Source organism: Amblyraja radiata, chromosome 29 (assembly GCF_010909765.2).
Source record: "Amblyraja radiata isolate CabotCenter1 chromosome 29, sAmbRad1.1.pri, whole genome shotgun sequence".
Lineage (NCBI taxonomy): Eukaryota > Metazoa > Chordata > Chondrichthyes > Rajiformes > Rajidae > Amblyraja > Amblyraja radiata.
The window spans coordinates 6,006,118-6,027,006 of NC_045984.1; the positions used below are offsets into that span (position 1 = coordinate 6,006,118).

At 45.8% G+C, this 20,889-nt stretch overlaps 1 protein-coding gene across 1 annotated transcript in view; it reads left to right on the top strand.

The window, feature by feature from the left end:
* apc2 (APC regulator of WNT signaling pathway 2) overlaps positions 1–20,889 on the top strand; it is a 199,270-nt gene that overhangs the window by 56,157 nt on the left and 122,224 nt on the right. Inside the window, exon 2 of the mRNA XM_033046474.1 lies at positions 11,673–11,831. Within this exon, the coding sequence (XP_032902365.1) occupies positions 11,673–11,831 (159 nt within the window). The remainder of the gene's footprint in view (positions 1–11,672; positions 11,832–20,889) is intronic.

A 20,889-nucleotide genomic window follows, 5' to 3' on the forward strand; every position in this document is an offset into this window, starting at 1 on the left:
AAGTTTCCTCCCACACTCCAAAAACGTTGTCGGTTAATTGGCTTCGGTAAAATTGTACAATTGTCCCTAGTGTGCATGATGATGCTAGTGTATGGGGATCACTGGCCGGCACGGACTCGGTGGGCCGAAGGGCCAGTTTCCACGCTGTATCTCTAAACAAAAACTCTAAACTAAACTAAGTTGGTGCCTGACCTGCTGAGTTTAACTGGCACATTGTGTCCTTTCTTGTACACCAGCATCTGCAGTTCCTTGTTTCTACAAACTCCTGGAGATGTACACTTGAGATGGTTAGTGAATAGAACGGACAGTATCATTGCAGCACGGAACGTCACCCATGCTGACAAGGAGAGAGTGTTTACCAGTATAAATGTACATTGTTGAATGATTACTTTAGATTAGAGATACAGCACAGAAACAGGCCCTTCGGCCCACCGAGTCCATGCTGACCAGTGACCCCCGCACATTAACACCATCCTACACCCACTAGGGCCAATTTACATTTACACCAAGCCAATTGGCCAACAAACCGTTACGTCTTTGGAGTGTGGGAGGAAACCGAAGATCTCGGAGAAAACTCATGCAGGTCACAGGGAGAACATACAAACCCCGTACAGACAAGCACCTGTAGTCAGGACCGACTACAGCTGCGCCACTGTGTCTTTGCGGACGGCTTGATACATTTCTGTGGAATATTACTGCTCTTAATGAATACATTTTACAAATATTTGAAGCCTGCGTTATCAATTTATTTGTCCCACCCTCACCTCTCTTTTCCAGCTTTCTCCCCCCCCCCCTACTACAACCTGTCCATTCCCTCCACGGATGCTGCTTAACGTGCTGAGTTACTCCAGCACTTTGTGTTGTTCCTCAAGGTTCCAGCATCTGCAGTTCCTTGTGCCTCCATCATCAACTTCCTTCTGGGTTTTTTTCTCATCCATTCATAAGACGATAAGACATTGGCGCAGAATTAGGCCATTCGGAAAAATCGAGTCTGCTTTGTCAATTGTTCTTGGCTGATCTATCTTTTCCTCTCAATTCTATTCTCCTGTCCTCTCCCTGTGACCTTTGACATGCGTCTAAATCAAGAACCTATCAATATCTGCTTTAAAAATACCCAATGTCTTGGCCGTGTCCGGGTGCTCCGGTTTCCTCCTACACCCCAAAGACGCACAGGTGTGCGGGTTAATTGGCTTTGTTAATTTTTAATTCTCCCTGGTGTGTACAATAGTGCTAGTGTACGGGGTGATTGTTGGTCGGCGCGGACTCGGTGGGCCGAAGAGCCTGTTTCCACGCTGTATCTCTAAAGTAAAGTCTAAAATCCTGCCCATAGATCCATCTCCTCGGTGGTAGCAACAAAGCACCAGGCCCTGACAATGCCATAATCTCCCTTCACCTTTATTGATGTGGGATGAACATGTTGGCCCGCACTTTTATTCACGTGGTCTTTCCTCAGTTCTCACTTTGGTTTGTTCAGTATGGGCGTGTTTCCCGGGCTACTGTTTCTGTTAATAGACTCCCTCGTCCCCTGCATCATCCATCATTCAGCAATCCCATTACACAAGAAGAAAGACTACAAGGAATTATTCTTTCCACGGCTGATAAATTGAAGCCAGCGATGCCAAACTGCACATGGCAATCACTCCCCAAGCTCCATCAAACAGTATTAACACACACCCAGTCACTTGCATTAAACATGCAGCAAAGCAAAGGCTACACATTGTATCCTACTTTGGAAGTAATTCATCAACATTGCCTGTTTTTTAAAAAGTGGAACATGTCCTGCATTTTAGTGCTAGCAGCTACGTTTGAATTACTACCCCTATTGAACATAGTACTGTTCCAGACACAAATGCTGGAGTAACTCAGCAGGTCAATAGACAATAGACAATATGTGCAGTAGTAGGCCATTTGGCCCTTCAAGCCAGCACCGCCATTCAATGTGATCATGGCTGATCATCCCCAATCAGTACCCCGTTCCTGCCTTCTCCCCATGTCCCCTGACTCCGCTATGTTTAAGAGCCCTATCTAGCTCTCTTGAAAGTATCCGGAGAACCGGCCTCCACCGCCCTCTGGGGCAGAGAATTCCACAGACGCAGCATCTCTGGAGAAAAAGGATGGGTGACTGTCTGGGGATGGGTCCCAACCCGGAACGCCTCCCATCCTTTTTCTCCAAAGATGCTGCCTTCCCGTTGAGTTAGTCCTGCACTTAGTGCCTATGTTTGGTATATACCAGCATCTGCAGTTACTTTCTACATAGAACAGTACAGCCCTTCGGAACGGGCCCTTCGGCCAACAATATTTGTGCCAAACATGAAGCCAAGTTAAACTGATCTCATATGCCTGTATATGATCCATATCCCTCTATTCCCTGCCCTTCCATGTGCCTATCTAAAAGCCTCTTAAACACCTCTATTGTATTTGCCTCCACCACCATCCCTGGCCCCCACCTCTCTCCGTGTAGATAATTGCCCCGCACATCCCCTTTAAATGTTTCTCCTCTCACCTCTATGCTCCTCGGGTTCCTATTCAATCTTTCCCCTCTCACCTACAACTTATGTCCTCTGGTTCTTGATTCCCCAACTCTGGGTAAAAGACCCCCGCTCATGATTTTATACACCTCTGCAAGATCACACCTTATCCTCCTGCGCTCCAAGGAATAAAGACCTAGCCTGCCCAGCCTCTCCCCATTGTTCAGGCCCTCGACTCCTGGCAACATGTCACAGATTTATAATGAACTATGGATTAATTTTCCTCAAGAATAATATGGCTTGCCGTTATCTTCAGAGATGAAAAGCGAAACGATCGCTGTGCAAGTTGATTATTGCTGCATCGTGCAAAGGTGGGCCAGCTAGATTTCATTCCTGAGCTAACTCGTAAAATATGGAAACGACTTTGGTGAAGGAGACAAATGATTTGCTGATGGTAATCAACACTGATTTCCCACAGGCCTAATGAATAATAATGTTCAAGGTTGCCAACCCAGATATCTCCAGTGTGTACTGATTACCATGGCAACAGCTAATAATGTAACTCACCAACCTGTAATAAAACGAACAATGAACAAAATGCAATGGCTGTAAATTATGTTTTGTATTTGTCAAGGACACTTGTGTGTAAATTAGAAATTTTGATCATATCAACATAGGTTACATATACTGTAAGAAGATACAAAAACTGCAAATGCTGGTTTATATTTTTTTTAAAGACACAAAGTGCTGGAGTAACTCAGCGGGTCAGGCATCATCTGTCAGGAACATGGATAGTTGATGGATGTTTCGGATCGGGACCATTCTCAGCTAGATTGCGGACATTGGATTTTTTCTATGGAACTGATGTGCTACAATGTTGAGAACTATATTCATAGAAAATAGGTGCAGGAGGAGGCCATTCGGCCCTTCGAGCCAGCACCGCCATATTCGGCACCCTGTATCATCCTGATTACTGAACCATCCTACCAACAACGAGAGAGCAGTCCTGAGCTGCTATCTACCTCATTGGAGACCCTCAGACTATCTTTGATCGGACTTTACCTTGCACTAAATACTATTCACGTTATACCCTTTATCTGTACTCTGTGGATGGCTCGATTGTAATCATGTGCTATCTTTCCGCTGACTGGTTACCCTGCAATGAAAGCTTGTCACTGTTCCTCGGTACACGTGACAATAAACTAAACTAACGAAACAAAATAACTTCCCCTTTGCTCCAGCTTTCATACTTGAATTTGATTTGTTTGATTGTATTTATGTCTGGTATATCTGATCTGCATGGACAGCATGCGATACAAAGCTTTTCATTGTATCAATAATATATCTCGTTTCAAAATTCAATTTCCTGAGTCACATATGGACTAGATAAGCTTGGCAGCTTTCATTCCCTGTAGAAGATTAGTGAGGCAACATTGCTTTTGCATCAATCCAGGACACCATCCCCTACACAAGCAGAATTTATACACTTGATCGAATTAAAACTCCACAACTTTATCAGCAACTTTAGGAAGGACCTGCAGATGCTGATTTAAATCGAAGATAGACACTAAGTGCTGGAGTAACTCAACGGGACAGGCAGCATCAGTGGAGAGAAGGAATGGGTGAAATTTTGAGTTGGGACCCTTCTTCAGACTGCGGACATTCAGACATTCTATCAGAATGCAGCCTGGATTAGAGGCCATCTGGATATCTGGAGCAGTTGGACAGACTTGGATTGCTTTCTCTGGAGCTTCCTTATCTCCAGAGATGCTGCCTGTCCTGCTGAGTTACTCGGGATTTTTGTGTCCATCTTCGGGGGTTCCTGATAGAAGTATTGATAATTAAGAGTGGCTTTGATAGGGTAGACAGTCAAAATATTTTCCCCAGGTTGGAAATATCAAAAACTAGAGGGCATAACTTTAAGATGCGAGGAGCAAGCTTAAAGGGGACATGCGGGGCAAGTTTTTTTTTTGCACTGAGAATGGTCGGTGCCTGCTGCATGTGGCCCTGGATGGAGGCGGACGTGGATGCGGTAGCATACAATACTATACGATAGAACTTTATTCATCCCAGGAGGGAAATTGGTGTGCCAACAGTTATAAAACAACAAGATACCATCAAACATGACATTAAAGTGATGAGTGGACAGTCCAGGATTGGGGATGTGCAAAGATTGGGTGGGGAGGGGGAGGGGAGTCAGTCTACCCCACGACAGAAGGGGGAGGAGTTGTACAGTTTGATAGCCACAGGGCAAAAGGATCTCCTGTGACGTTCTGTGACACAGAGGCATTGAGTAGTATTTATAATTATGAGTGGCTTTGATGGGGTAGACTGTCAAAATACTTTCCATATCTACGAGAGTGGCATTTGAGGCTTATTGATTGGGAAGTGCAGGGAATGGAGGGATCTGGATCATGAAATTAGTTGCGCAAATGAGATTAGTTTAACTTGGCATCATGTTCGGCAGGAACATTATGGGCCAAAGGGCCTGTTCCTGTGCCCCACTGCTCTATGTTCTACGTTCTATGTTCTTTCTCTAATCTGAAGTAGTGAAAAAAATGAAAGTATATTTTTACAATAATTAAGGAGATGAGGAGGAATTTCATTAGACAGAGGGTGGTGAATCTGTGGAATTCATTGCCACAGAAGGCTGTGGAGGCTAAGTCATTGGATATTTTTAAAGCAGAGATAGATATATTCTTGATGATTATGGGTGTCAGGGGTTATGGGGAGAAGGCAGGAGAAGGGGTTTGGGAGGTTAGCCATGATTGACTTGATGGGCCAAATGGCCTAATTCTGCTCCTATCACTTATGAACTGAAGAGTAAGAGTATATGGCAGCTTCTCTGGGAAGTGGGACTCTAGGAGTGACACTGTGGGCATTTGAAAAAAATAATTCAGATTTATGAAGCACCAAAAATTACATAAAATGTAATCAGTAATAATGGCCAGTGGCCACATAACAGATTGTTTGATGGTTCCTTGCAACCTGCCAGCGAGATTTAAGGATGGAAACCTGCTCTCCTTATTTATTCTGGGACTATCTTTTCTAGTGGCTGATTTTTAAAAGAGGAAATGATTAAGCAGAAGATAGACACAAAATGCTGGAGTAACTCGGTGCGCCAGGCAGCATCTCTGGAGAGAAGGAATGGGTGATGTTTCGGGTCGAGAGTCTGAAGAAGGGTCTCGACCCGAAATGTCACCCATTATCGCCTGTCCCGGTGAGTTACTCCAACATTTTGCGTCTATCTTCCTTTGCCTGTGTGTGAATGTGTGTGAGTGATTGGTGGTGGTCGGAGGGGCCGTAGGCGCAGATTGGCAGCCACGCTTCCGTCAGTCTGCCCCAGGGCAGCTGTGGCTACAGAAGTAGCTTACCACCACCGAGTGTGACTGGTGAGTGAATGAATAATGCGATGTAAAGCGCCTTGAGTATTAGAAAGGCGCTATATAAATCCCATCCATTATCTTCGGTTTAAACCAGCATCTGCAGTTCCTTCCTAAAAATTAAGCAGAATTGGCCCTCACTTGCTGGAGTTCAGAGGAATGAAAATTCATCTCATTGCCTCAACTTTTTTGCAATCTCTTACCTTGCCGGAGATGCGATTTTTTTTCTGGATCTTAACTCCGGTCGCTCTGCGGCCTAACATCATGGAGCTGGCGGCCTTGCTCGAAACTTTGAGCCCCACCGCGGGGCCGTGGACTTACCATCGGAGCCGATCCCTTGCCTGGGATCGACGCTCCAACCGCGGCCTGCGGAATTTAACATCGAGGAGCTCGCAGTCTCGGGTAGCGACTGGTGTCGGGAAGCTCCAAGATGCAGGAGGTTCGACCAGCCCCGACTTGGGAGCCCGATCGCCCGGCACGGGGAACTGAGATCCCCCCGATACGGGAGCTTGATCGCCCCGATGCGGAGAACTCGACAACCGGTTGTGGGAGCCAAGATCGCCTTGACAACGGAAGGTTCGAGTGCCCCGACCGCGGGAGAACAAATAAGGGAAGAAGATTGAACTTTTTTCACCTTCAAATGTGGAGGAGTCGCTGTGGTGGATGTTTATGTTAAACATTTATTTGTGTGTCTTGTGCTCTTTATTGGTGTTACTGTATGGCAGTCTGAATTTCACTGTTACCTTAATTGGTACAGACCTTGAACCTTGAATCTATAAGATTATGAGGCAGCTGGACAGAGTAGATACAGTGAGAATTCTCAGCTATCACTTAATTCTACTGAGGAACTCCTTCTTCAAGATGATCTTTGATATTCTCTATTCAAAGAGATCTATAGATTGATTGATTGAAAGATACAATGTCCAGTAAATCTTTCCACCACTACGCACAAGAAGCACAAGATGAGCAAGACGCCATTGTTTGCAGATGCCGAGAAGTGCCGAGAACAATTTCTAATCTTGTGATGTGGACTCGACAAGAAGCAGGGCAGCACAGTGGTGCAGCTGGTGGAATTGCTGCCTCACAGCTCCAGAGATCCGGGTTCGATCATTCTGACTGCACTCATACTGGGGCATCGACCCAAAGCATTATGTCTCCATCATAATGGACAATCATTTTAATCTACAAACCCGCACGTCGTTGGGATGTGGGAGGATACTGGCGCTCCGGAAGGAACCCGAGTGGTCACAGGGGGCACGTACACACACACACACACACACACACAACACCTGAGGTCAGGATCGAACCCGGATCTCTGGTGCTGTGAGGCAGCAATTCTACCAGCTGTGCCACTGTGCTGCCCTGCTTCTTATCGAGTCCACATCACAGGGATAGAAATTGGTTAGCCAGATGCTGACTTGAAATGAAAAATCACTGACTGCACTCATACTAGGGCATCGACCCAAGGCATTATGTCTCCATCATTAGGTCATAACGTCAGAAGGAATAGGAGTAGAAATAGGCCATTTGGCCCATCAAGTCTATTCCGCCATTCAATCATGGCTGATCTATCTCTCCCTCCTAACCCCATTCTCCTGCCTTCTCCCCACAACCTCTGACACCTGTCGAGGCTGTGTTTCCTGCTAGAGTGTTTCTGATCCAGGATAAATGTTTGTTTCAAGGCTGAGATGATTGAAATATGGGAGGGATTCCAGTGACAGGAACGGAGGTTATGTTGATGAGGAAGGATAGTGGTGCAGATATTAACAATCCGATCATCCAAGGTCTCATTAAAATGGCGGAGTCCACCTGACGTCCTCCTACTCATTTTGCTCCAATGGTGGTGATGGAAGCTTGCAATCCATGCAGGTTTCTCCAGCTCGCAATGCGCCATCCATGCTGGTGTTGCCATGAATTGCAAGACTTCGGAAGACTGCGTATGTACATATATAAATAAACACATACATACACACCCAGAAAATATCCTAAACAAAACTAGTGCAAAAAGACCAACCCAATGCCCCAAAGTCTATATAGTTCACAGCACGTTTGGAGCTTATTGTGTTTAATAGCCTGATGGCTGTAGGGAAGAAGCTGTTCCTGAACCTGGATGTGAAATGGAGAGTGAAAGGAAAATCCTTGACTTGCTATCCTGAAAACAACCAAGACTAGGAGCGAGATGTCACTTGTATGTCACCCTGTCACTCCCCCCCCTCCCCCTTTATAACAAACAGTGGTGTTTCACTGACTAACAGAATTCTCAGGATAACTGCAAGTGTGCTGATGATAGAAATGTGCAGCTTTCTGCAACTAATAAAATTACCACCTGCTCTTGAAGATGCAGCTGAAAAAAAAAGCTTGCTCACGTAACCTTGAGCTACAAGGCTTGAAGGTAGTTTTCTGTTTTATTTTTAGGCAAAGCACAAAGTGCTGGAAGAACTCAACAGGTCAGGCAGCATCTGTGGGGGGAATGGACAGATAACTTTTCGGGTCGGGACCCTTCTTCAGACTGATTCTGTTTTGTTTTTACCTTTTGTACGGAAATCCAAAATTCTTCTTCTTAGGCCCCCTTCGGTCATGGCTGGCCATGGGTGTCTCCAGGGTGCTATTCCCTATATGGAGGACGCCTGTGCGTGACTTTGTTTAACGTGGGGAGACTGGTGCACAGGCAGCCACCACACGGTCCTTGACAGATCTGGGTCAGGATCCAGTGGCGGGGAGTCCAAGACGACCGGAGACCCTTTTCTTCTGCAGCCTTCATCCGCCTTCCCAGCCGTTGTGACGCTCCACTAAAGTCAGCCATTGTCCTCCGCCTGTTCCACCGTTGAGGTTTTGGTTGGATTGCTCTTTGTCGGAGACCTCCCCCTCGACCTTACCGCCATGGGTGGCCCTACCAGGAGCATAGCTCCAGACGGCATCGCTCTCAGGATCTCAGGTCCACACAAGCTTCTCCACCACGACAAGGTGACAATCCATGGACAAGGTGACAGTCCACGGAAATCCAAAATTAAATCTTGGCAATATGCAGAAAAATGGCATTGCAAAAATAAAGACGGACTAAGCTAGTTTTAGTTTAGTTTATGATTGACATGTGTACCGTGATACAGTGAAAAACGTTTTTGTTGCGTGCTATCCAGTCAGGGAAAAGACTATACATACATGATTTCAATCAAACTGCCTACAGTGTCCAGATACAGGATAAAGGGTATAACATTTAGTGCAAGATAATGTCCAGTAAAGTCCAATTATGAAAGTAAATGCTATTGTTGAAATAAAGATCTAAAAGAGTTGAGTGATTGTAATGAATGATGGCAGATCTACATCTGGGACCAGCATGCAAAGAGTCACCTGGCTTTGCTGCCATCTTGGATACTGTCTAATGGTTGGGTAGAAAACTTAGTCTTAGTTTAGTTTAGTTTAGAGGTACAGTGCAGAAACAGGCCCTTCGGCCCACCAAGTCCGCACCGACCAACGATCCCCGCATACTAACACTATTCTATTTACATTTACACCAAGCCAATTAACCTACATCCTTGTACTTCTTTGGAGTGTGGGAGGAAACCGAAGACCTCGGAGAAAACCCACGCAGGTCATGGGGAGGATGTACAAACTCCGTACAGACAGCACCTGTAGTTGGGATCGAACCTGGGTCTCTGACGCTGACATGCGCTGTAAAGCAGCAACTCTACCGCTGCGCCACCGCCTCCTGAAATATTAATGTCCTGCAGAGATCTAGTTTGTAGCTCCAGTGGATTTTTACAACCTTACCTTTCAAAGATACTTTGGTTCAGTAGGGATATTGAAGTTAAAAAAATGATAGCGATTTATATAATGTGGTAAATGCTGCTGAGCTGAGGTAAACGGAATGGGAGGACATACGTATTACGTCTCAAGCAGAAACGACAATCTATACCAGATGTATCAATTGGTTAGCATCTGTGCTTCACATTCTGTATTATATATAATCAGTGGAGAATAGAAGCAGGTGAATGTTAAATAGATAACACATGGACCATCTTAGTGAGCAGAAGATACCAAGAAATGAGGGAAGTACTTGTTCAGTTTACCTCTCCCACAAAAACCTGGGTGGCAAGGTGGCGCAACGATAGAGTTGCTGCCTTACAGTGCCAGAGACCTATAATAATAACTTTATTTATAAAGCACTTTAAACAACCGCAGTTGCCACAAAGTGCTGTACATGAGAACTCATGGACAAAAAGTTATTACAGACCATTAAAAACCGTAAAACGAAGGGCTAAAAAATAGTAAAAATTAAAAGACATTAAAAGCACTAAGAACAGGAGCAATGGGTTTGATCCTGCAGAGAGTAGTGCATTCGGCCGAACGCACCATGGGAACCACACTCGCCCCCCCCCCCCCCCCCCCCTGCAGGGCCTATACACCAGGAGGTGTACATCCAGAGCCAGCAACATTATGGGGGATCCCTAACACCCCAGCAACGGACTGTTCCAGCTGCTACAGTCAGGCAAACGCCTCCGCTGTCATGCTGTGGAAACAGAGAGGATGAGACGGTGATTCTTCCCACAGGCCATCAGGACTGTAAACTCTTATCTCACCAGGGACTAATTTACTGTACCAATTTACTGTTGTGTTGTGTCTTTTTAAAATTGTTTTTTTTCTAACATGTAAATACTGATTCTGCTCCATTCTGTTCTGTTGTTTTTGCACAATCCGCAGGCATTGCCACTTTAATTTCACTGCACATCTCGTATGTGCATGTGACAAATAAAGTTGACTTGACTTGACTTGACTACGGGTGCCGTCTGAACGGAGTTTGTATGTTCTCACCGTGACCTGCGTGGGATTTCTCCGGGTTCACCGGTTTCCTCCCACACTCCAAAGATGTACAGGTTTGCAGGTCAATTGGGTTGGTATAATTGTGAATTGTCCCTAAAGTGTGTTAGTGTGCAAGGATTACTGGCCGGAGTGGACTCGGTGGGCCGAAAGGCCTGTTTCCGTGCTGTATCTCTAAACTAAACTAAACGTTAGACTATTGAAGGGCTAATTGCTTGGACACTCATAGTGCGACAGAGGAACCATAGACTAACCATGTGGCAAGGGCGGCAGGGAACTAAATACCTACGGTAGTTATAGAATTGGCGGGAATGATAAGGATCTGGGAGGTTTTCGAACAAATCTGTCCTTAGAAGTTGCCATATCTAAGAGAGTGAATTCAAACTGCTGATCCTTTATGTAAAGAAGCAACATCAGAGGGTTCTGAGATTTTTCTCAGAGGTTTTCTCAGCTGAACTTCTCTAAAGGTTAAAGGAGCCATTCTTCATTCCTGTGGAGGCCGTCATTAGGTATTTTTAAGGCAAAGATTGATATATTCTCGATTAGTATGGGTGTCAGGGGCTATGGGGCAAAGGCAGGAGAATGGGGTTGAGAGGGAAAGGTAGATCAGCTATGATTGAATGGCGGAGTAGACTTGATGCACCGAATGTCCTAATTTTGCTCGTAGAACTTGTGAACTTTGTCCTGGCCTTCCCCTCTCTCAGCTTTCATCCCCTGTCCCCACCCCAGAATTGGTCTGATGAGGGGTCTTGACTCAAAATGTACTTATCCATGTTCTTCGAAGAAGCTGCCTGACCTGCAAAGTTACTCGAGCATTTTGTGTCCTCCTCTGGTAACAGTGGATGACTGATATGTAATCGACTCTGCTCTGACTGGCTGTAGTATTTTCACCATATGCTACGTCTTGCTTGAGTGTAGATGCCAAGTGTAAATGTTGACTTTCTTGTCCCCAATTCCACTCAGTTCCACTTATGAATTTGGTGCTGAAAATGTTTTTCTTTGTTAGGTGTTGGAAGAACTCAGGATGTCAGGGTCAACGTCTTCTTACGACCATCTCGTGAAGCAAGTCGAGGTACTTAGGAAAGAGAACTCTCACCTTCGGAGAGAGCTGGAGGACAACTCCAGCCATCTGACTAAGCTGGAGACCGAGACGTCGGACATGAAGGTGAGGAATTGGCTAATGGGTCCCTTGGTGATCTAAAGGTTTTTAATCAAAACAGACACTAAATAGCTAGATCTGTTGATAGAGTTATAGACACACAGTGTGGAAACTGGTGCATTGACCCAACTTGTCGGCGTTGATCATCATGTCCCATTTACACTAGTCCGACCGACCCGCGTATGGCCCATATCCCTCTATACTTATTCTATCCATGCACCTGTCTAAATGTTTCTTAAACATTGCGATAGCGTCTGCCTCAACTACCTCCTCCGGCAGCTCATTCCATCCACCACCCACCCTCTCTGTAAAAAAGTCACCCTTTCATGTTCCTATTAAATCTTTCACCCCTCACCTTAAACCTACGTCCTCTAATTCTCGATTCCCCTACTCTGGGTAAAAGACTGTGCATTTACCCGATGTATTCCTCTCGTGATCTTATACATCTCTATAAGATCGCCCCTCATCCTCCCAGCTCTCCAAGGAATAATGTCCTAGCCTGCTCAACCTCTCCCTACAGCTCAGGCCCTCGTAAATCTTCTCTGCGCCCTTTCCAGCTTGACAACATCTTGCCCATAACATGGTGCTCAAAGCTGAGCACAATACTCTAAATGTGGTCTCGACATCGTTTTATATATCACAGCAACATGACCTCCCAACTTCCATACTCAATACACTAACCGATGAAGGCCAAAGTGCCGAAAGCCTTTTTGACCACCCTGTCTGCCCGCGAGGCCACGGTCAAGTATATCGTCGGAACAAATTGCGTGTTAAATAGAAAATTGCCCAGGTAATGATTGTACTGAAATGAAATGCGGAGGAAGCCAGACACACAGTTTCATTATTCTCAGGATTTACCATGCAAACTGGCTGAAAGTTACGTAACCAAGAATTTTCACGTTGTTATTTAATTCAATATAGTCTTGGGAGTTTAAGGAGGCATTTGCATTCTGTTCTGGTATTAAAGCGCAATGTTTTTTACATGGCCGTTGAATGACATTATTATTCACAACAGATGAGCAGCAAGATTTGCATTAAAACTTGTACATTTTGATGTGACTCGAAAATTTGTTTTGCTCCAGTTACCACCGCTTCCTTTCCTTCCTGTAGCTGTCAACTACCTCCCTGGCTAAGCTTTCAAAAATTATTATGCCGTACAGCCTGCTCTGAGCGTTTTCTTTACTTATCTTGTTACCTGGCACTTGCATCTCTTGTAGGAGACTGCTCTACAGATGAGATGGTTGGTGAGGCTGCATTTGGAGCATTGCGTACAGTTTACTTTAGTTTGGTTTAGAGATACAGCATGGAAACAGGCCCTTCGGCCCACTGAGTCCGCTCCAACCAGCAATCCCCGCACACTAACAAAATTCTATACACATTAAGAACAATTTACAATTTACCAAGCCAATTAACCTGCAAACCTGTACATGTTTGGAGTGTGGGAGGAAATCGAAGCATCCAGAGAAAACCCACACAAGGGTCAGGCAGCAGCTCTGGAGAGCATGCATAGGTGATGTTTTAGTAAGCTGGAGTAAGTGTGTATAAAGGTGTATAAGATCATGAGATGAATAGGTAGGGCAAATGCACAGTTTTACCCAGTGTAGGGGAATCAAGACCTGGAGGACATAGGTTTAAGGTGAGAGGACAAAGTATTATTAAGAACCTGAGGGTCAACTTTTTTTACACAAAGGATGGTAGGTATTTGGAGAGAGCTGCCAGGGAAAGTAGTCAGAATCATCTAGACAGGTTCATGGATAGGTTAGGTTTAGAGGGATATGGGCCATAAGCATTTAAGAATTTGTTTAAGAAGGAACTGCAGATGCTGGAAAATCGAAGGTACACAAAAATGCTGGAGAAACTCAGCGGGTGCAGCAGCATCCATGGAGCGAAGGAAATAGGCAAAGTTTCGGGCCGAAACTCTTCTTCAGGCCATAAGCAGGCTGGTGGGACTAGTGTAGATGGGGGATGTTGGGCAGCATGGGAGAGTTGGGCCGAATGGCCTGTTTCCGTGCTGTATGATTCCATGTCTCTACCAGCCATGATCACATTGAATAGTAGGCCAGGCGTAAAGGGCCTCAATGCCATTCTTGCTATTTTCTCGTCTTCTTGGGTTCTTGAGAGACAACTCAGTGTGGCACAGTGATGCAGCAGGTAGTGCTATTGCCTCACAGGCCCAGAGACTCTGGTGCAATCCTAACCTTGGGTGCTGCCTGTGTAAAGTTTGCCCGTTCCTCCTTGTGACCGCATGGGCTTCCTCCAGGTTCTCCGGATCCCTCCCTTATCCCAAAGGTTTGTAGGTTAACGTGTGTAGGCAGTGGATGGGAAGGTGGGATAACAGAGCTAATGTGAAGAGGTGATCGATGGTCGGAGTGGACCTGGTGAGCCAAAGGGCTTGTTTCCATACTGCATCTCGAAACTCCAGGGCAGCACGGTGGCGCAGCATAGAGTTGCTGCCTTACAGCACCAGAGACCCGGGTTCAATCCTGACTACAGGCGCTGTCTATATGGAGTTTGTACGTTCTTCCCGTGACTGCATGGGTTTTTCCCGGGTGCTACGGTTTCCTCCCACACTCCAAAGATATAGAGGTCTGTAGGTTCATTGGCTTTGTAAAATTGTAAATTGTCCCTAGTGTGTGCAGGACAGTGTTAACATGGGGGGATCGCTGGTCGGCACGGACCCGGTGGGCCGAAGGGCCTGTTTCCACGCTGTATCTCTACACTAAACTAAACTAAACTAAACTGTGTGATACGAGGAAAGTAGACTGGAGAGTTAAATAAAATACAGGCTGTCAGCAACTGCATCCTGATCTCTAGGTAGCTTGTAAAGTGGGTTTCTGGAAGGGCACCATCTGATTTATATTAGCACGCCGCTGCAGAGATGGAAACTCTTGCTAACACAAATAGCACATAATTGAGCCATTACTTTCTCATTTTTCTGCCTGTCGAGTGTAGGCAAATGGCCATTACCTTGCCCTGACATTAAATGAGTTCTGAAGCTGAACAAGAATTGTTTTTCTGCCAAAGTCAAATAGAAACTCAGAGGCAGTACAGTGGCACAGCTGGTAGAGCTGCTGCCTCCCAGCGCCAGAGACCCAGGTTATATCCTGACCTTGAGTGCTGTCTGAGTGGAGTTTGCACGTTCTCCCTTTGACCGCAGGGGTTTCCTCCGAGTGCTCCGGTTTCCTCCCACATCCTGAAGACGTGTGGGTTTGTAGGTGAATTGGCCTCTGTAAATTCCCCCGGTGTGCAGGGTGAGGATGAGAAAGTGGGAAAACAAACAACCAGTGATCGATGGCTGGTGTGGAATTGGTGTCCAAAGGGCCTGTTTCCTTGCCGTATCTCTAAACTAAACTAAACCAAATGTCAAAGACCCCTCTCTCCCTCTTCCTCTCCCTTTCCCTCTCCCTCTCCTTCCCTCTCTATCTCCCTCTCTCCTTCCCTCTCACCCTTCCCCTTCCCCCTCCCTCTCCCTCTCCATACCTCTCCCTCTCCCACCCCCTCTCTCCCTACTCTCCCCTGTCTCTCTCTCTTTCTTACCCTCTCCCACTCTTTCTCTCGCTCTGCCCCTCCCACTCCCCCATCCCCTCTCCCCCTCTCCCTCAAAATCCAGTATTAAGACAGTTAGCCTTGCAGCGTATAAACTAGTATGTGGTTCGATGATAGACATTGAGGAAGAGCATCTCTTCTGGGTTACCTGTCTACCAACTTGATTCATTCTTAATTGTAATTAGTCAAGTCAAGTCAAGAGTGTTTAAATGTCATAGGTACTGACAATGGAACAATTAAATTCCAATTAGCAGCTGTATTATAGGCTTGTAAACACAATATTCACAGATTACATAATAATCAACCGTAAATTATTAATCCCTACTAGGGCATAAAAACCCGGTCCTTAGTGCAATCAAAGAGAATCCATAAGTCATCGTTTAGTTGGTGTTTTGTAGTGATGGTTGTTGGGATGAAGCTGTTCTTGAACCTGGTGACCACAGTTTACAGGCTCCTGTACCTTTCTCCCGATGGTATGGGTGAAATAAGAGTATGGTCAGGGTGGCATGGGCCTTAGCCTTTTTGAGGCAGCGCCTGCTTTAGTTTTAGTGGAGAACGCAGAGTCCGCGCCGACCAGCAATCACCCCGTACACTAGCGCTATTCTACACACGAGGGACAACTTACAATTTTTAGCGAAGCCAATTAACCTACAAACCTGTACGTCCTTGGAGTGTGGAAGGAAACCGGAGCACCCGGACAAAAACCACGCGGTCACGGGGAGAACGTGCAAACTTCGCACAGACGGCACCCGTGGTCAGGATCGAACCGGGGTCTCTGGCGCTGTAAGGCAGCAACTCTACCGCTGCGCCACCGTGCCGCCCCAGCCGTCCTATAGATCCATTCAACGGTAGGGAGGTTGATACTCGTGGAAGGAACTGCAGATGCTGGTTTAAATTGTAGATAGTCTCAAAATGCTGGAGTAACTCAGCGGGACAGGCAGCATCTCTGAAGAGACGGAATGGGTGACGTTTCAGGTTGATACTAGTTAATACTAATGATGGATCGGGCAGTGTCCAAGCCAATTCATGCTGACTTGGCTAGTATAGCCCTATCCCATATAAGGCCAAGCCTTTATTGGCTTCAGTAAGGAACTGTATTGTTCCGCTGAATGCCAATTGCCAAAGTCAATCTTCTGCTCCCATGTTGCAGGATTTACTGTCCTTCTAATTCACCATCTCAGGCATTGCTCAGCTCGCATCTGTGGGAATTTCTATTTGCGCTTGCGGGACAGTAAAGATTAGTTGCCGGGATGTCTAACCGTTGCCATGGATTCCCTCCGTTCCTTCATCCCTGCAGCAAAAAAACAATGTTTTGTTGCACGAAGATTCACTGCTGTGTTTGCAAGTTTCTTTGCCATCAGGAGATTGATTCCCTGCGAGGCCAGTGTGGTAAACATTTACGAGTGTGGTGGCTTGTTTTCACAACACTGTAATCATCCTTAGATTAATGGCTTCTGTGGGGCAAAAAGACAGCATCGCCGGATCTGCATTACCTGACTGTTGGGGTGGGAGATTGCAACCTACATGTGGTCCGTCCTGTTTCAACGAATGCAATCAACTTGGCGTGTGCAATCAAATAAGATCAAATAGAACAAGTAGTCCTACAACTTTAGGACTGGTAAGATTCGGGAGTAATGGAGATTTTAGTTTTAGTTTTAGATTTAGTTTTTGAGATACAGCGTGGAGACAGGCCCTGCGGCCCACTTAGTCCGTGCAGACCAGCGATCACCCCGTACACTACTTCTACCCTGCACACTGGGGACAATTTACAGCAACCAATTAGCCTACAAACCTGCACAACTTTGGTGTGTGGGAGAAAACCAGAGCACCCGGAGAAAACCCACGTGGTCACAGAGAGAACGTGCAAGCTCCACACAGACAGCACCCGCAGTAAAAGCACTGAATAAAACCATCTTTCATTCTCCTAGTCTCCAGAGCGTAATAAGCCCCAGTCTGCATATTCTTTCCTCATAGCTCTATACTCCATCTGAGGCCGTAAGACATTTGGATGTGTACATGGATAGGAAAGGTTTAGAAAGTTATAGGTCAAATGCGGGGAACTGGGACAACTGTAGATGGGGCATCATGGTCAGCATGGGCAAGTTGGGCCGAAGGGCTTGCTTCTGTGCTGTATGACTCGGCACAGTGGAAGCTTCACTGGGCCAGAGACCTGGGTTTGGTCCTGATTACATGTGCTGTAAGTGCAGAGTTTGCACGTTCTCCCTGTAACCGCGTGGGTTTTCTCCAGAAGCTCTGGTTTCCTCCCACATTCCAAAGACATGCGGATTTGTAGGTTAATTGATTTCTGCAAATCGCCACCAGTATGTAGGATGTAAAAGTGGGATAACATAGAATAGTGTACAGGTGATCGAAGTTTCAAATTTGGGCCGATGGGCTTGTTTCCATGCTGTATCTTTAATCGACTTAAAATGACTCTATGACACGATGGCACCCACCACTTGCAAGGATGTTGCCAGGTTCTTAGCCCTGAGCTGAAGGGAGAGGTTGAGCAGGCTGGTAGTCTATTCCTTGGAGGGCAGGAGGATGAGAGATGATCTTATAGAGGTGTACAAGATCATGGGAGGAATAGATCGGCTAAATGCACAGAATTGGGGAATCGAGAATCAGACGACATAGATTTAAGGTGAGGGGGGAAAGATTTAGTGGGAACCCGAGGAGTACCATTTTAACACAAAGGGTGGTTGGTGTCTGGAATGAGCTCCCAGAGGAGGTAGTTGAGGCAGGTATTATTGCAACATTCAAGAAACATTTACACAGGTACATGGATTGGACAGATGCAGAGGGATATGGGCCAAAGCAAAGGCAGATGAGACTAGTGTAGCTGGGGGCAAGGTCGGCATGGGCACATTTGGCCGAATGGCCTGTTTCTAGGCTGTATGACTATATATTATTTTACCATTCAAATCACAGCTTGGACATCTAGGGAACTCTGTTAACTAAATTTGAAAATTAAAAACGAGGTATCGATAAATATATCGAAGGAAATCTCAGTTTGTCAAGAATGTCCATTTGGTTGATTGACATCCTTTACGGAAAGGGTTAATTGTGATTGGTAACCACAGGCATGAGGTTAATACTCTGGAATAACCTTGTGGGCGTTCAGTTCAAGGGTATTTAGGGATGGATAATTAATGCAAATGATACGCGCCCTATGAATATCTTTAAAAAAAAAGAGATTTTTAAGTTGACTCATCCATGGAGACTAATGAAAAAGACCCCTGCTATGAATGTCGACCTTTCCCTGAGAATCTGTTATAAATATGGTGTTGCTGCCGGCTTCCGGTGAATTTTACTAATCGTTTTCACTGCAACGATCTTTAGTGTGCATTTAATTTTGCGAAACATTGCCATTGAATTGCCTTTACAAAATGTACCATATTTAACATCAAAGCAATGTCATTAAGATATGATTTCAATGTTGAGGTGCAGCTAATGTCACAGACTATCTTTATTAATACATGCCCACATGCCTTAAGGGTGCCAATATGTTCATATTGGCCTTGCGTGATTTCCTCATTCAACAACCTTTCTCCAACCTTGTAACACCCATGTGAATAAACCACACACGGGGCTTGCACAATTGAGCAAGCACCTGCTTTGGGGGGAAGAAAATTGAAGACATTACTCATGTGGCCAACAAAATTGAACTCTGAATCTCAGTTCAATTCTTGGCAGCGTTCTTCTGCTTAAATCAGCAGAATTCTAGGAACAGTGCGTAGAAGTCACAGTGGCAGAGTCAGCACTCCTTCAAGCATCATATTTGAGAGTGTCACCCACTTTGTTCATAAACAGGAGTTGTTTTTTTGTTCGGGGAAATCATTTCCAAAGGCGGGCGACTCTGGAGCACGTAGATAAAGGTTTTTGATAATGGGCAAAAAGAACAAAATTCCAGGTGAGAACGGTTTTCTTTAATGCAGTAAGGTTTTTCTGATCTAGAAAGAAAGATTCTGTCAAGAGAAAAGGACTGGTGATCAGCAGGGTCTCCTGGAAGTGGCTGCAAGGTAGAGCATTGACACAAAATACATTGCTTCACTTGTATCTCCTAAACTCATGACCTCTACCATGAAGATGGGCAAGGCAGCAAGCACTTGGAAGCATCAATGGTTCAATGATACTTTGTTGTCACATGTGCCTAGGTACAGTGAAATGCGTTGTTTGGCGCACAACTCGGTAAAACCAGTCAGCGGACCTCACCTAGGCAGTGCACAAGTGTCGCCACGTTTTGGCTACGATAAAGTTTCTACAGTTCACCGAACTGTTCTACCTACTGCCTGCCTGCCGCTGCACATGGCAGCAGCCCCCCCTCACCCCACCACCAGCTCCAAGTTTGTTCTCGGCTTCAATTCAGTGGCTTCCCCCTTCGTTCTCAGGGCTTCCGCCCCCCCCCGCCCCTCCTCAAAATGAGACCATGAATTTCCTAAGACATTATATATTGTAACTGGGTCAGTAACCTGTACCACCCTGTGGATGACCAAGGGGCAGGATCAACCTCCGTAGTTTAGTTTAGTCTAGAGATACTGAGGCTCTTTGGCCCATCAAGTCCGTGCCGACCAGCAATCCCCGTACAACATCTTACACACACGAGGGACAATTTACAATTTTACCAAAATCAATTAACCTACAAACCTGTACATGTTTGGAGTGTGGGAGGAGACCGGAGCACCCAGAGAAAACCCACGCAGGTCACAAGGAGAACGTACAAACTCCATACAGACAGGGTTGAACCCGGGCCTCTGGCGCTGTGAGGCCGCTCCGCCACTGTGATGCCCTGTTTTATTTCTTATTTGATTCTGCTCTCCATGGATTGAATACCGCGCCTGACTCTGTGCCTTCCGTAACCACTTTACTCATCGATCAATGAGAATATGCTCGCTGATGCATTAGTGCTCATCCCTTAATCAATGCTTCAAAACACGGCTCACATGGCTCCACCATTTGTGACCCTTTGCTGCTTTACTGGATAACAATATTAACTACATCTCCAGTGTAATTCACTGGATGTGCCGTAGTTTTGGATCACCTTGACTGGGTGGAAAGCAAAGGGCGGCACAGTGGTGGAGTTGCTGTTTTACAGCACTAGAGACCCAGGTTGGATCCTGACCCTGGGTGCTGTCTGTCCGGAGATTGTATGTTCTCCCCATGACCGTGTGGGTTTTCTCCGGGTGCCCCGGTTTCCTCCCACACTGGGCTTGAATTGAGTTTGAGTTTAGTTTATTGTCACATGTACCGAGGTACAGTGAAAAACTTTTATTGTGTGCTGACCAGATAGCAGAAAGACATGATTACAATCGAGCCATCCACAGTGTACAGGAACATGATAAAGGAAATTACATGAATGATGTTTAGTGCAAGATAAGGTCCGATCAAAGATAGTCTGAGGGTCTCCAATGAGGTAGATAGTAGCTCAGGACTGCTCTCTAGTTGTTGGTAGGATGGTTCAGTTGCTTGACAAATGCTTCTGTAAATTGCCCCTAGTGTGTAGGATGAGAAACCGGTC